Genomic DNA, 14,769 nt, shown 5'->3' on the forward strand with positions numbered 1-14,769 from the left:
TGGATGATGTCTGCGTGGTACACACACACACACACACACACACACACACACACACACACACACACACACACACACACACACACACACACACACACACACACACACACACACACACACACACACACACACACACCGTGCTGAGAATGAACTCTAACGTCAAAGCGTGAACGAGACGCTCTGAATTACGATTCGTAAGAAGAAGAAATGACCGGAGGCCCTTCGACTGCAAAGCACCGCCCACCTCGTTAGGGCTGTTTGTTTTTCACAGGGAGTTTTCGGAGGCCTGCGGAACTTGATCCTAGGACTTTTGGGAAATGTAGTCTGTGCTCTGTGAGAGCAGCGCGGCTCGGAGGCTTCTGGGAAGTGTAGTTCCAGGTGTAGGCTGCGGCTCTGAACCCGCCTCTCCGAGGTAGGAAAAGCAGGTTTATGGTGCTTGGGTAATACCGCACTGCACTTCGTGCTACGTTGGGAGGACCTATTCGAAATTGTACACCCTTTCTTCCTCTATTGAAGAACGCGACTGTAAGAAGTAATTAGAAGTAACAGGAAGGAATTAGGTCGTTTATTCGATTCTTCTCTGGTGGCAGCTGCGTGGGTTTCAAGGGTCTCCAGATTCTGCTCCGGAGGCATTACACAGGGTTTTGCTCTGTTCGTTACTTCGACTCTCTCTGAAGAACTAGCAGCTCCAAGAGAAGACCAAAACAAAACAAAACCTTCAAGCTCTGACATTGTTTGACATATTGAAAGAGCGAAAATCTGGGAGCAATAGCCCGAGCCGGCTACCTGGTTGTGGGGTAATGATCTCCTATTTGGCAGTACAAAGAAGCTTTAAACAAGGGGACCTTAAGAATCGGATGTTGTTGACAGTGAAAAAAAATACCTGTTGTTGATCATTGAAAAGAGAAGAAGGAGAGCAACTGTAGCAGCAGCAGAGTGGCGCAGCGGAAGCGTGCTGGGCCCATAACCCAGAGGTCGATGGATCGAAACCATCCTCTGCTACAAAGTTTTACACATGGGCGAATAAGATAGAAAAGCATTCATTCTGTTCTGTTCTTTGCTAAGGATGATTTTCACTTGATATCTCAGAAGTGTGCACCTAATAAATACTTGTTTGGCAGGCTATCATTTGATGCCACCCCCAAGGATTATTTGGCAGGCACTTCATTACTGAAGCCCTCCCCACCAATACTGATTTGCTTTTTCTTACATCAGTAAATATTACAAAATATAACAACTTTATTCTTAACTAGTTGCTTTCCATTTCTCATTCTATGTTACAGCTTTCTTGGTTTTCGTTGTCACCAAAAAGATGTTTTGGGGGTGTCTAATGAACAGATACATATTCAATATCTCATAAGTGTTTATTGAGGACAATCAATTGATTCCTAGCTCTTACAAACAGTAGGCAAATAAATAAGGATTGTGGTGTTCATGTAATTTACATTTCTTGTATACAGACTAATTTGCTTTTTATACTTAGTTCAGACAGAACAAACAACAGCTCACCAGTGACTACTAGATAATATTCAGAGTATAGGCAGATATGGGTGTTCATTAAATTGGCCCCATGGAATTTAAGCCATCTCATCAGCTATCATTTCTGAGTCCAAATATACATCTGTAATACCACATAGCAGCTGTGGTATTTGCTATAGACATTTTTAGATGTGAATGTTTCTCTTCTAGCAATTCCAATATTGATAAGATGATATTTCTCCTAAAATAGATGCATTACGCAGAGTAACACTAATAAAAGTCACAGCAGGCTTTTTTTGGGGGGGGGGCACAAAAACAGCAGATTAATTATGAAATATGTGGAAATACAAAGATTGCCTAAAACAATTTTAGAAGAACATTAAAAGGTTTAAACTCCAAAAAGCCTTTACTTGATATAAACTGATTAAAACAATGTTTGCTATAAAGCTATACAAGTAAGTCAATGAAATGGAATTGAAAGTCTAGAGATAGACTCATCCACATAGATGGCCCCTTGATTTTTGACAATGGGCCAAAATAATGCAAAAGGAGGAAAATACTGTATTAAATAAACAATGCTAGAATGATGACATTTGTATGGGTAAAGAAGAGGCCCAATACATGAAATGAACTTGAAGTGGTTAATACAGTATAAAAGTTGAAAGGCTAAAACTTCTAGTAGAACCTATAGATTAAGATCTTCACAGCCAGGCATGGTGACTCATACCTGTAAACTTAGCTATTCAGGAGGCAGAGATATGAGGATTACAGTTCAAACCTAGCCTGCGCAAGTAAGTCTGTGAGATTCTTATTTCCAATAAACTGCCAAAAAATTGAAAGTGTATTAGTCTTAAGCAAAAAGAAGCTCAGAGACAGTGCCCAAGCCCTGAGCTCAAGACCCAAGGCTGACACAAAATCTTCACTATAATATAGTAATAAAAATTCCTTAGTAGAAAACACTTACAATAGAGAAAATGCTCAAGAGAATATCATTGGAATTAGAATCTGCTCCTCAAAAACACCATTAGCAAAATGGAAAAAAATGACACAAATTGGTAGCATTTTTTTTTTTTGTCAGTCTTGGAGCTTGAACTCTGGGCCTGGGCACTTGTCCCTCGGCTAGCACTCTACCACTTGAACCACAGCACCACTTCTGGCTTCCTGGTGTTTTATTGGAGATAAGAGACTCATGGAGTTTCCTGCCTGGGCTGGCTTTGAACTGCGATCCCCAGATCTCAGCCTCCTGAGTAGCTAGGTTTACAGGATGAGCCACCGGTGCGCCACTAGCAAATACTTTTAATACATGTAACTGACAACAAAATTGGATTCAGATTCTGTAATATATGAGCAAAATATTTTGATAAATAGTTCATAAACGAATGTTAATGAGCTGGGCTCCCATGGCTCACGCTTGTAATCCTAGCTACTCAGGAGGCTGAGATCAGAGGATCATGGTTCAAAGCCAGCCCGGGCAGGAAACTCTGTGAAACTCTTATCTCCAATAAACCATTGAAGAGCTGAGGGCCCAGAGTTCAAGCCCCAAGACCGACAAAGAAAAAAAGAAAAAAAAGAATGTTAATGACTAGTTAATAAATGTAAGTAAAAGTACTCAACATTGATTAATATATTCAGTGACAGTTTAGGTTTTCAGTTTCCAACTATTTCACATAAAGCTCCTATGAAAATTAACACAATATTTTAGAAATACACAAATACATATTCTGGTCATGGGGCTTGAACTCAGGGCCTGGGTATTGTCCCTGAGCTTTTTTGCTCAAGGCTAGCACTGCTTCTAGTTTTCTGCTGGTTAATTGGAGATAATTAGGCTAATGAAAATTAAGACCAAAATGAGATACCATCGCACTCTCAGACTGGTTAAGTTACAAAGCAACTACTGAAAACCCCAAGTTTTGGCAAGTATATGTAGCAATTACACTTCACAAGTATTTTGGTGGTAATGTAAAGATATTTAAGTGGGACAGTTTATATATGTAATCCTAGCTACTCAGGAGGCTGATATCTGAGGATCATGGTTCAAAGCCAGCCTAGGTAAGAGAGTCCATGAGACTCTTATCTCCAATTAACTAGCAGAAAACCTGAAGTAGTACTGTGGCTCGAAATGGTAGAGTGCTAACCTTGAGGGATAGCACCCAGGCCCTGAGTTCAAGCCTATGATTGCAGTGTGTGCGTGTGTTAATATATAACATTATGTTAACGCATGCTAATATATGTTAATATTAATTATGTTAATATGTAAAACATTGTTAATTTTATCGTGGCTTTATGTGAAATAGCTGGAAACTGAAACCTGAAACTGTCACTGAATATATTCATCGATGAATGAACAATGATATGTTCAATAAATATTCTGTAATAAAAATAGAATGCACCAAAACCACATAAAACATGGCTGAATACTCCAAAATTACTCCGAATTTTTAAAAAACTAAGCATAGTCATGCACTGGTGGCTCACATCTGTAATCTTAACTACTCAAAGTAATAGGAACTTTAAGACTTAAAAATATGCTTGCTTTATGTAAAATACCTCAGTAAAGTTGATCTACATATCAAGATTAGTAAGATGAGAAAAAAAATGGTGAGTACCTTGTATCAGGTGAAGCATAGATTTAAAATCAAATGGAGTGTTATTGACAAGAAAGGGATACAGATAAAAAGGATAACTAGGGAAAGAAAAAGCAATAAAAAATCACAAAGGAGAAATGTTAAGAAAGAAAAAATAAAGGGAATCAATTCCTGAGAGATTTCAAATATATATATAAATAATGGCCAAAATGCAAAGCGCTTCCACGTGGGCCTCAACATCTGTGGCACCAGCTTGAAGCATCTGCTGGGTCCCCATGTTCGCGCGCTGCATCCTCTCCACGACCCTCGCGCTTTCCTCGCGTCCTTGTCCCAACTGTCAACTCGAACACTGGGCGCTTCGACTTGGGCCAAACTGCGCAGACGTCTGAAACATCCGAAGCTGAAACCCTCTTGAAGTCATCGCCTGCGCCTCATCGTTCCTCATGGGCAGTTTTCTGGGCAAACCGGGATCCTCACCATCGTCCCGAACCCAGGTACACAGTGACTGGCCTGAGAGGCCTAAGAACCGCCGGCCGGCTCAGCCCCTTAACCAAGTCCATCGGGTTCAGCATGTCTACCGCGCCCACCCTGCCTCTCGGCACAGACCTGCCAGGAGACCCCCAAATTGGGATCCTTCCAATCCTACAGCGTTTGTCAATGAAGCTTGGAGGCGCTTTCCCATGAAGAAATTCCAGAACTCCATCATGGGACCTCTGCCTTCAGATTGGTGGGAAAGTTACCTTAAGAGGAGTATTTGGTCTCTTAGGCACCCCAGAGCCACATGGAGTCCAGTGACTGTGAAGATCACCCCTCCTGCGCAGAGAGTGCGCCCCTCTGTTTCCCTGAAAAATGTGATTGACTCTGAAGGGCCCTCAGAGCAGCCAGCAGACCCTTGTGCAAAAGAGACAGTGCTGAGAGCCCTCATGGAGTGTAAGAAAGGGAGACTGAGGCTGGAAGACCCAGTACCCTCTGAGTGTTTGGATAACAAGAGGAGGAGTTCAGAGACCAGACCGTCTGCCTTTAAACCTCTCAGGAAAAATGGAGTCCTTATTTCTTTTGTGCCCAGGCTGGGGCCTCTGAAAAGGAGCATCCACTCATGCAGCTCAGATTACAGCTTGAAGAGGTGCAGTTCCTTGGGCAGCATATACCGACGAGGCCCACGCAGCACAAAAAGAAATGCTATTAGCAGCTCTTACAGCTCTAGTACAGAGTTCTCAGTGTCTTCTAAGAGATATTTCTCCAGTACATTATTCCGGAAAGCAGAGTGGTCAGTGAAAAAGAAAGGAAAAAGCCATTCTCTTCACTCTCCTGTCACACTGGTATCAAACACAGAGTCCTCAGAATCATCTAGCAGTTCGGAGCAGCAAAACCAGAGGATTCCATTGCTGCTACCGAGCCTGAGTCACCCTCTGTCTGAGACACCTCCTGTCCAGCTTTGTCAGGAAGTCTCTGATAGGAGCCCACCCTTTGAGAAGGAAACTGAGCTCCAGTGGAACCACAAAGCCAGAGAGGAGACAACTGAAGCCACCACAGATACAGTCCCTGATACCTGGGCTGGCATTCATCCTTCTCTACTTCCCACTCAGCCATCTTGTGGGACAGCACTGACCACAGACACTAATTCTCAGTTGGAAAACCTGAAACAAGGAAAGACACCTCTAAGCCCCCTGGCCTCCCCACAGTCATCTGGTGAGGCAATCGATATGGGCCACTCACCTCTGGAAACACCAAGTCCACCTGCTGGGTGTTCACCATCAGAGCCCCTTCCAGGCACTACTTCAGACTCAAAGCCCACAACTTCTTTCGTCCTGCTGACCCCAACCCCTCGCACATCACCAGTCACTGGCACCACCTGGCCACCTTCAAACCCTCAGGCTGACAGGTCTGCTATATCCCCAGACCCACCTGCCATTGTCCCTGCTGCACCCACCACACAGAGTGCTTTGATTGGGGAGATGAGTAGCCCAACACCCCATTTTCCTGAATCTGCACCTCCTGTGGTAACCTCTGCTTGCCCCATGTTAAAGCCTATTTTGGGGTCCTTGCACAATAGTGAGATTGAAAGTTCTTTATATTCTAGAATTTCAGTCACAACTGCAGTGTCTTCAAGCTCTTCTCTCTCCACAACTCCAGGAATCTTAACTCCAACCTTCAAGCCTATCTTTGGCAATATAGGACCACTTACAGGTATGCCAGTGATAGCTCCTTTCTCCTCAGGACAGTCCTCTCCTTCATTTACTCCTGCTTCAACTCATCTTCTCCATGGCCTGGTCAAGACAACCTCTATGGTCATGTCAACCACCCCAGCTAGCACAGCCAAAGAGTATACTTTGAAGCCACCTTTAGATTTTAGCATAGTGAACCTTACAAGTACCATGGGTGATACTTGCTCTGACACTTCCTCTTGCCAAACTTTCCTACTTGGAGCTACTCAAGTCATCAGGGCTGACTTCTCCCCAGCCACAGGCTTCATTTTCCTACCAAGAGAGCATCCTGGCATTCCTACTGTACACACAGTCACTATCTTTAGCCAGGTACTTCCTAGTGCCATTCAGCCACCCTCTAGTCCTGCTGATTTTAAAGGTAAGGGAGGCCCTCTGCCAACCTCAGCCTTAATTCCCACAAACCAGCCTGCATTGCCACCCAGCATCTCTAACCCCAGTGCAGTACTTCCTGTGGGGTCAAACACAAAGCCACTTTTCCCACAATCTTCAGGAGTCACTCCTCAGCCTGTGTTTGGGGCCACCGATGGGCAGAAGCAAATTCTACCCCAGCCAGCTCTTAGGCCAAGCTTTAGTAGCCCTTTCAGTTTTACAAACTCACCAATGGCTTCCTCAACCCCTATGCCAGGTCCAGCGGAGTCAGTCCTTAGAAGTTCCACACAGTCAGTGTTTGGAGGTTTGACACCCTCAGCCTCCACTTTGTACCCCACTGCCAGCACCCAGCCAGCTTTTGGTAGCACTCCAGCTAGTTTTCCCTTTGGTCAAGCTAACCCATCTGGCTTTGGAGTTGCCACCCAGAACAGCCAGAGTCAGACATGTGGCTCAGTATTTGGCAGCACAGCTCCTCGACCATTTGCCTTTGGGGGATTAGTGACCCCTATGGATTGTGGGGAGCCAGGGGTCATTGTGCCTGCCCCAGGCTGGAGCTCAGGCTCTGGAGCAATGCTGAGTAGTGTGACCCCCTTTGGGAAAGGTTGGAGCCAAAACACTCAGGACCTTCCCAACAAGGGCACACCTTTTACTTTTGGGAGGTCTAACATTTTTGCCAAAAAGACTATGTTTGGTGATCCCTCCATGACTCCCTTTGCTCAGAGCCCACCTATCCCTGGAATCAAGGCAGGAACCAGTTTTGGTTTTGGGATGTCCTCTCCATTTGCTCAGGGCTATGTTGGAAGAGATCCTTCCAGATCCTTAGCTCCTTCATTTTCCATTGGTGCAAAATCCAAAACCCCAAGGAATCGGGAGCAAGGACATTCTCGAAGACATCATGCGCACAAGAAATAGCTCTTCCCCCTGTTACCTGCACCCTGACCTCAGTATTGCTGTGAAGAGGCTCAGTTATTCCAATGCTCTTCATTCAATATACCCTAGATCTGAAGCAAAATCTTTAGATGTTGACCCTATGGGTCATGGTCAACATCCTTGAAGGTGTCATCTAGTAACAGTAGAATGAGGCTAAGTGGAACAAAATCCCTTGGGCTTAAGTAGAAACTTGCTTTTCCCTCCTCACCCATTCCTCTCTTTATGTGATGTGAGCTCCATCCGGGCACTGCCTCTTACTTTTTTCCCTGGGAATCCCCCTAGGAAAGGTTTCCAAAGTTTGACTTAGTGGGATGAGGCAAGCAAACACCACCTCATAGCTACACATGATGATTCCTGAATTTACAGCAGCACTTTAAGGGATGGCCTCTCAGGAAGTGGTAGGGCCAGGGGAAAGAATTGAAAAGACCTTGTTTCTTCTCTCTACATCATAGATCATGATCTCTCAAGGACAAACCAGAAGTGCCCAATTAGGGAACCAAAGCTAACATTTATATTTTTCTCTTTTCTATGTGAATCTCATCAAATCACCTGGCTCCACATTCACACCTCTCCCAGAGAGGGGAGGCAGGAAACCCCTGAGCTTGACCACAAAGCAAGAAAGGGGGGAAACAGCAGGGCCCTTACCTGACCTAGACTTTTTAACCAATGGGAGTTCTATGAAAAAACCACGACATATTTTCTTCAACACTTCTTATCAATAGGACCCTCTTTCCCCTCCTAAAAGGCAAGAATAATTCTTCAAGTATATTGATTGCTTATATATCTCTTGTTTTATGAGTATCTTGGGGAAGGTCTAATTGGAAAAAATATCTTAAATTGGATGACAAAATAAAAAATTGTTGAAAAAAGTCTATGATATAGGAATTACTGTTAAGGTATACAGATAAAGAGCAGAAAGATCAGTCAGACACCAGTGGTTCATGCCTGTAATCCTAGCTACTGAGGAGGCTGAGTTCTGAGGATTGTGGTTTGAAGCCAGCCCAGGCAGGAAAGTCATGAGACTCTTTTTTTCTTTTTGTTGGTCATGGGGCTTGAACTCTGGGCCTGGGCGCTGTCCCTCAGCTCTTCAGCTCAAGGCGAGCACTCTACCACTTGAGCTACAGCACCACTTCTGGTTTTCTAGTGGTTTATTGGACATAGGAGTCTCATGGTCTTTCCTGCCTGTGCTGACTTTGAACCAAGATCCTCAGATCTCAGCCTCCTGAGTAGCTAGGATTACAGGTGTGAGCCACCAGCGGCCGGCAGTCATGAGACTCTTATCTCTAATATAAACTATTCAGAAAAAGGGGAGCTGTGGTTCAAGTAGTAGAGCACTAGCCTTGAGCCAAAGAAGCTCAGGGACAGCACCCAAGACCAGAGTTCAAGCCTCAGGACTGGCAAAATAAAAGAGTAGAAAGATATTTTAAAATGATGGAATACTTGAGCTGGGTACCAGTGGCTCACACCTGTAAGCCTAGCTATTCAGGAGGCTGAGATCTGAGCTCATGGTTCTAAGCCAGCTAGAGAAGGAAAGTCCATAATACTTTTTTTTTTTTATTTTTGGTCCGGTCATGGGGCCTGAACTCTGGGCCTGGGCGCTGTCCCTCAGCTCTTCAGCTCAAGGCTAGCGCTCTACCACTCTTGAGCCACAGCTCCACTTCTGGCTTTTTTCTTTTTTGCTTATGTGGTGCTGAGGAATCGAACCCAGGGCCTCATGCATTCAAGGCAAGCACCCTACCACTGCCACCTTCCCAGCCCCCATGATACTTTTATCTCCAATAAACTACTTAAAAAAAAAAAAGCCAGGGGGCTGGGAAGGTGGCTCAGTGGTAGAGCGCTTGCCTTGCATGCATGAGGCCCTGGGTTCGATTCCTCAGCACCACATAAGCAGAAAAAGAAAAAAAGCCGGAAGTGGCACTGTGGCTCAAGTGGTAGGGCGCTAGCCTTGAGCTGAAGAGCTGAGGGACAGCACTCAGGCCCAGAGTTCAGGCCCCACAACCGGACCCAAAAAAAAAAAAAAAAAAAAAGCCAGAACTAGAGTTGTAGTTCAAGTGGTCTAGTGCTAGCCTTGAGCAAAAGAGGCTTAGGGATAATTATCAGCCACAGCATGCATGCATGTGCATGTGCACACACACATATTTATGACACTTACCTGAAGCCAGACTAGATAGTAAAACTACAATTTAGGATTTAAATCATAACTCCAGAGTATGCTCATTTTCCCCTTTGACAGAAGATCACCACAGTTAGAATTAAGCTATATCTGCCTTTAAATATCCACACTTTTAAAGACATTCTACAATGAAAGATTACTATCTTGCAGATCTTACCTGATGGGAGTTGGAGATTAGAAAATGGGCAGACCTAGTCTACAGCTCCTTACAGTACCTAGTGACAGCTAGATATTGTATTGTGATTTGGACATTCAGAGCTGGTGGACAAGACTAGTTTTGGAAGTATGGAATTGTTGAGTAAGCCAATAGTCTTACTATGAGTGACAAATCCCTAGAAAATGAGAGAAGGCAAGAAGACTATCTTAACTATAGATAAAACTCAAAATTTCTGCCTGATATGTCTAATCAGGTAAAAGAGATCATTGTGGGCCAAGGACAAAATGTGCACAGGTGTTAAAGTATAGGAGGATATGGAGGGATAACACCCAAGATTCCATGCACAGCAGGAGATAAGCAGAAGCAAGTCACAGCCATAATTACGAACCACATGGTACAATATGGATAGAGTTTTAAATACAAGAGAGCTATGGAAAGAAGGTTATACTTGAGTTCTAGATTTCACTGCCTGTCATCTGAGGAAAGAAGCAAATGGGAACAGACTGGAAGCTTGGAGATGTACAAGAGACTCTGTGGACACACCCACAAACATTAAACATGTGCTTTGAAGAAGGTAGTCAATGATGATTCTTAGTCAAATAGTTAATACTGGGCACGGGGCAGAAGTAGGGAAGAGGAGTGATTGCTAAGAAGAATTTGGGGGAATTCTTGAGGATTTTACCTGGGATTTCCCCAGTGGAATATACTACTTGGGCTCAGGCAACTTAACTGCAAAGGCTGTTTTTGGACCTTCTGCCTCTCTGGGTTCAGCTAACCCGCCACTCCCTGCCAATTTCAGCCATTATTGATCCTTCAACCCATAATTAGTAGGTTAATACTGACTTGCAACTAATACTTTTATTAATATAAGCTCGCAAACCCCCCCCCCCCCGCCCCTTTCTCTGTGCACAGACATGTGTATGTGCTCACATTTTTCTGGGACTTGAACTCAGGGTCTAAACCCTATCCCTGAGCTTTTTGTGCTCAAAGCTAGCATTCTATCACTTGAGCCTCAGATCCACTAGCTTTTTGGTAGTTTATTAGAGATAACAGTCTCATTGACTTTCCTGCTAAGGCTGGCCTTGAACCAAGGTCCTCAGGTCTCAGCCTCCTGAGTAGCTAGGATGACAGATATGACCCACTGGCACCTGGAAAAATGTACTTTTATATTTTTGGATATCCTTTATTTGCTCTTCCCTCTTTTTAAACAGGCTATCCTAGGCTCCTTCCTTGGGAAAGGCAATTTTTTTCCCCCTCAAGTCTTCTCCTAGATTTGATTTCCAAAAGTCTAAAGACTGAGATGTTAGAGAAAGAAAAAAAAAAGTTTTAGGAAGATGTAGGATTTGGGAGTTAATGGAACATCAAGGAAAGCAGAAAGATTCTCCTGGGGGGGGGGGGGGGAGGGGGAGATGAATGAGAAGGTGAAGTTGACGAACAAGATCCTAAAGAAGATGTGAGTGTAGAATTAGGGACAGAAGGGACCTTCAGCAACCTCTGAGAAATTCTGCTAATCAGGGCAGTAGGAAAGAAGTGCATACCATTTTCTTCAGGGAGAGCCAAGGTTTCGTCCAGCAAAACCTAAGTCCTAAAGGGTCAAGTTCAAGTTCATGCTGATCATAAAAACAGCCCTGGGACATTTTAATTTCTTTAATTTCTAAAATTAGACGTTAAACTGAGCTCCAAAATTTTTAAAAAGATGTCTTGTTTAACTGAGGTGTTAATCCATTTGATATTCAGGAAAACGTATCAATTTGGACCATGGATCGGGATTCCTGAGAGACCAAAACAACTCTCAAGTGGGGACAAGTATCTTCTGAGGCTGTCTACAACTGTTCTGTGAAGAACATATTCTCTTCTATATCTAATTTTTCTATGTGTCATCTTGAATGAGTAGACAAGTACAGTAGTAACTCTTGAGTCTGAAGATGGAGCAGCAACTGTATCCCTGGATAAGTGTAGAGAACTAGGCTATTTTTCTGGGGGTGAGAGTGGGGAAACCAATGATAACTATTGGAGAAATTAGTATGGGTCAGATTATGTTCACACACAAAACTAGAGATATATAGATAAGTAGGAATCAAACATTTTGAGCTACTCTCTGTTTTGTGGTGCTGGGGATTGAACCCAGAGTTTCACGTAAGTTTCATGGTAAGCAAGCGTTTTATATAGTTTATATTTTTAGCATGTTCATTAAGTTTTATGAAATTTCAGCTGGAGTTTAGAAGATCCAGTCACATGTTGTATCAAAGTTTCATTTAAAGCAGACACAATAGTTAGAGTTGTTTTGTTCTTTTATGATGAATATTAGAAAATAAGACTTGCAATGTAATTGCTTCATACAAACTCAGGATAATTCTGATATGTCAGAATGCAGCTATAATCATATAGTGCGTTGAAGGAGTAGGAAGTACCTCTAAAACAGTTTAGACCTGCATTGTCAATGAAATCATTAGCACAGAAAATGTGGCTAGACTGAATTGAGATGTAATATAAATGGAAAGTATACGCTCAATTTGGTACACTTTTATGAAAAAGCATGTTGGTATTTTTCAAGTTAATATTGAAATAATGTTGTGGATATGTTGTATTAAAGAATACATATTATTAAAACTGATGTCATTTGTTTATTTTTACTGTTTCACATGGGTTCTAGACCATTTACTATTATATGCAATATGTACACACATTTATTGCTTGTGTGACATTTTGTTGGAGTATGCCTACCATGGAAAACCACATCTGTATGCTGTACATTTTACCATTTAAGCTTATCGTCAGTGTCAACTAACAGATGACTGATTTTGCCTTTGAAAATCCATTTCTAAGCTTATTTAGACTAATTTGCAAAGCAGTTGCTATATATGAGAAAAGGAAAGCTGTTGTCTATCTGAAGTAGAATTTCTTTTTCTTTTTTTTTTCTTGCCAGTCATGGGGCCTGAACTCTGGGTCTGGGCGCTGTCCCTCAACTCTTCAGCTCAAGGATAGCGCTCTACCACTGGAGCCACAGCGCCAATTCCGGCTTTTTCTGTTTATGTGGTGCTGAGGAATCGAACCCAAGGCCTCATGCTTGCAAGGCATGCACTCTACCGCTGAGCTACCTTCCCAGCCCCTTTCTTTTTTTTCTTTCTCTTTTTTTTTTTTTTTTTTTGGTGGACTGTGGGGCTTGAACTCTGGGCTTGGGCACTATCCCTGTGCTCTTCAGCTACTTGAGCCACGGCACCACTTCCGGTTTTCTAGTGGTTTATTGGAGATAAGAGTCTCATGGACTTTCCTGCCCGGGCTGGCTTTGAACTGCGATCCTCAGATCTCAGCCTCCTAAGTAGCTAGGATTACAGGTGTGAGCCACTGGCGCCTGGCTTTCGAGTAGAATTTCTCATTAAGGCTAGTTGACTTCACTCTAGATTGTTTATATCACACTTTTTACATCAAAAAAAGAAGGAATATAGAAACCAATATTAGTTAAAAGGTATTATCTCCTTACAATATGCAGGAACTTGCTCTTATTTCTAATTGACAAATCATAATTTGCTATATTTAGAATGGGATATATAATTAATCATACTAAATAACCTATCCTCTCATCATGAATATTTAAATTGATTCTTAGTTATTTTGAAATATAGACTATTGACTATCAATAAATACCTCTTGCTGGGCGATAGATATCAAAACTTATTCTCCCCTTCTATATTAAACTTTGTAACATTTCACCAACAACTTCCTCCCATACATCTGGTAATCATCATTCTATTCACTACTACAAGTTCAACTGTTTTAGTTCAAAAAAAGATTTTTAAAGTTAGATTGACTAGTATCCCATTTTGTATATACATTTTCTTTATCCTTTTGTACCTTGATGGAAACCTGGTTCATTCTGTATCAAGAGCAAGGAAAATTTTTGGAATGGTAACCCCTTTGTACAACTACTTAAAGATGATAAAATCCAATTAAGAAAAAAGAGCAAGGGAGAAGACCTCTAATAAGCTGTACCTGAGGGTGTCATTTCTGTAAACACATTATGAGAATTCTACTCCAGGCCCCCTGGAAACTGCTGCAAAAAACCCTTGGTGTGTCCAGTAAAAGTTATCAGTCAGCTCTTTGTCTGTTTTACCAACTGTGGTATCTCTAAATACATTTGCTTATTTCTTCAAACTACTAAATACACTTATTTTTTTATACAAAAATAAGTAAAAGTAAATTACTTCCATTAAATGAGACAGTGTTATTTACAAAGAGCAAATAAAAAGAAATAAAATTAAAACATATCTTGAACAAGGCCACTGATTTACAAAATTAGGTGAAATGACTCTCAAAGGAGATAACGAAATTCTCTGAACCTGTCAGAATAGTTATTAAATAAAACTTCCTCCAAATACGTCTTTAAAATAGAAAATAAATTATTTGACTCCAGCCAGGTCTGATTTTTCTGTTGTGGGCAGGCTCAGGCCTAGCTGAGGTCGACTTGGGCTGTGGGTGAGTTTATTGATCCCTAAGACTCAGCAGGATAGCATAATCCACTAAGATGATCGCCAAGATAGATCTCCACATCACTGGATGTGGCCAGGAAATATCGGTGTTCGATTTCTCACAAGTGAAAGACTGGCGGCTGCAGGGAGGTGGTAAGAAAGAAAAGCACAAGGATCCCAGGTATCCCAGGGCTCTTTTCTCCTCACCTAAAAAGTCCCATGTTCAGCTTCCACCACCCACAGATCGAACCTCGGTTTCGATCGTTTTGGTCTTCCAGGATGGCGAAATCTTAGGGTCTGGCCCTCTGCACCCCCCACCCCCGCCCCGCCGGGAATGCAACAACCAGATTCAGCACCGAGAACCAAGCCCGGGAGAAGGGCAGGGAAC

The 14,769-nt window shown here is 42.6% G+C and overlaps 1 protein-coding gene and 1 non-coding gene across 2 annotated transcripts; both read left to right on the plus strand.

Annotated features, from left to right (window-relative positions):
- The first annotated feature begins 927 nt into the window (after positions 1-927).
- Trnam-cau lies at positions 928-999 on the plus strand. The gene has a single exon. It is a non-coding gene; the product is annotated as a tRNA-Met (tRNA).
- A 3,505-nt stretch (positions 1,000-4,504) lies between these two features.
- Pom121l2 (POM121 transmembrane nucleoporin like 2) lies at positions 4,505-7,567 on the plus strand. Its single transcript, XM_042684375.1, has one exon. The coding sequence runs from the start codon at positions 4,505-4,507 to the stop codon at positions 7,565-7,567; it is 3,063 nt and encodes a 1,020-aa protein (XP_042540309.1).
- The last annotated feature ends 7,202 nt before the right edge of the window (positions 7,568-14,769 follow it).

Source organism: Dipodomys spectabilis, unplaced genomic scaffold (genome assembly GCF_019054845.1).
Source record: "Dipodomys spectabilis isolate Male_0828 unplaced genomic scaffold, ASM1905484v1 ptg000085l, whole genome shotgun sequence".
Taxonomy (NCBI): domain Eukaryota; kingdom Metazoa; phylum Chordata; class Mammalia; order Rodentia; family Heteromyidae; genus Dipodomys; species Dipodomys spectabilis.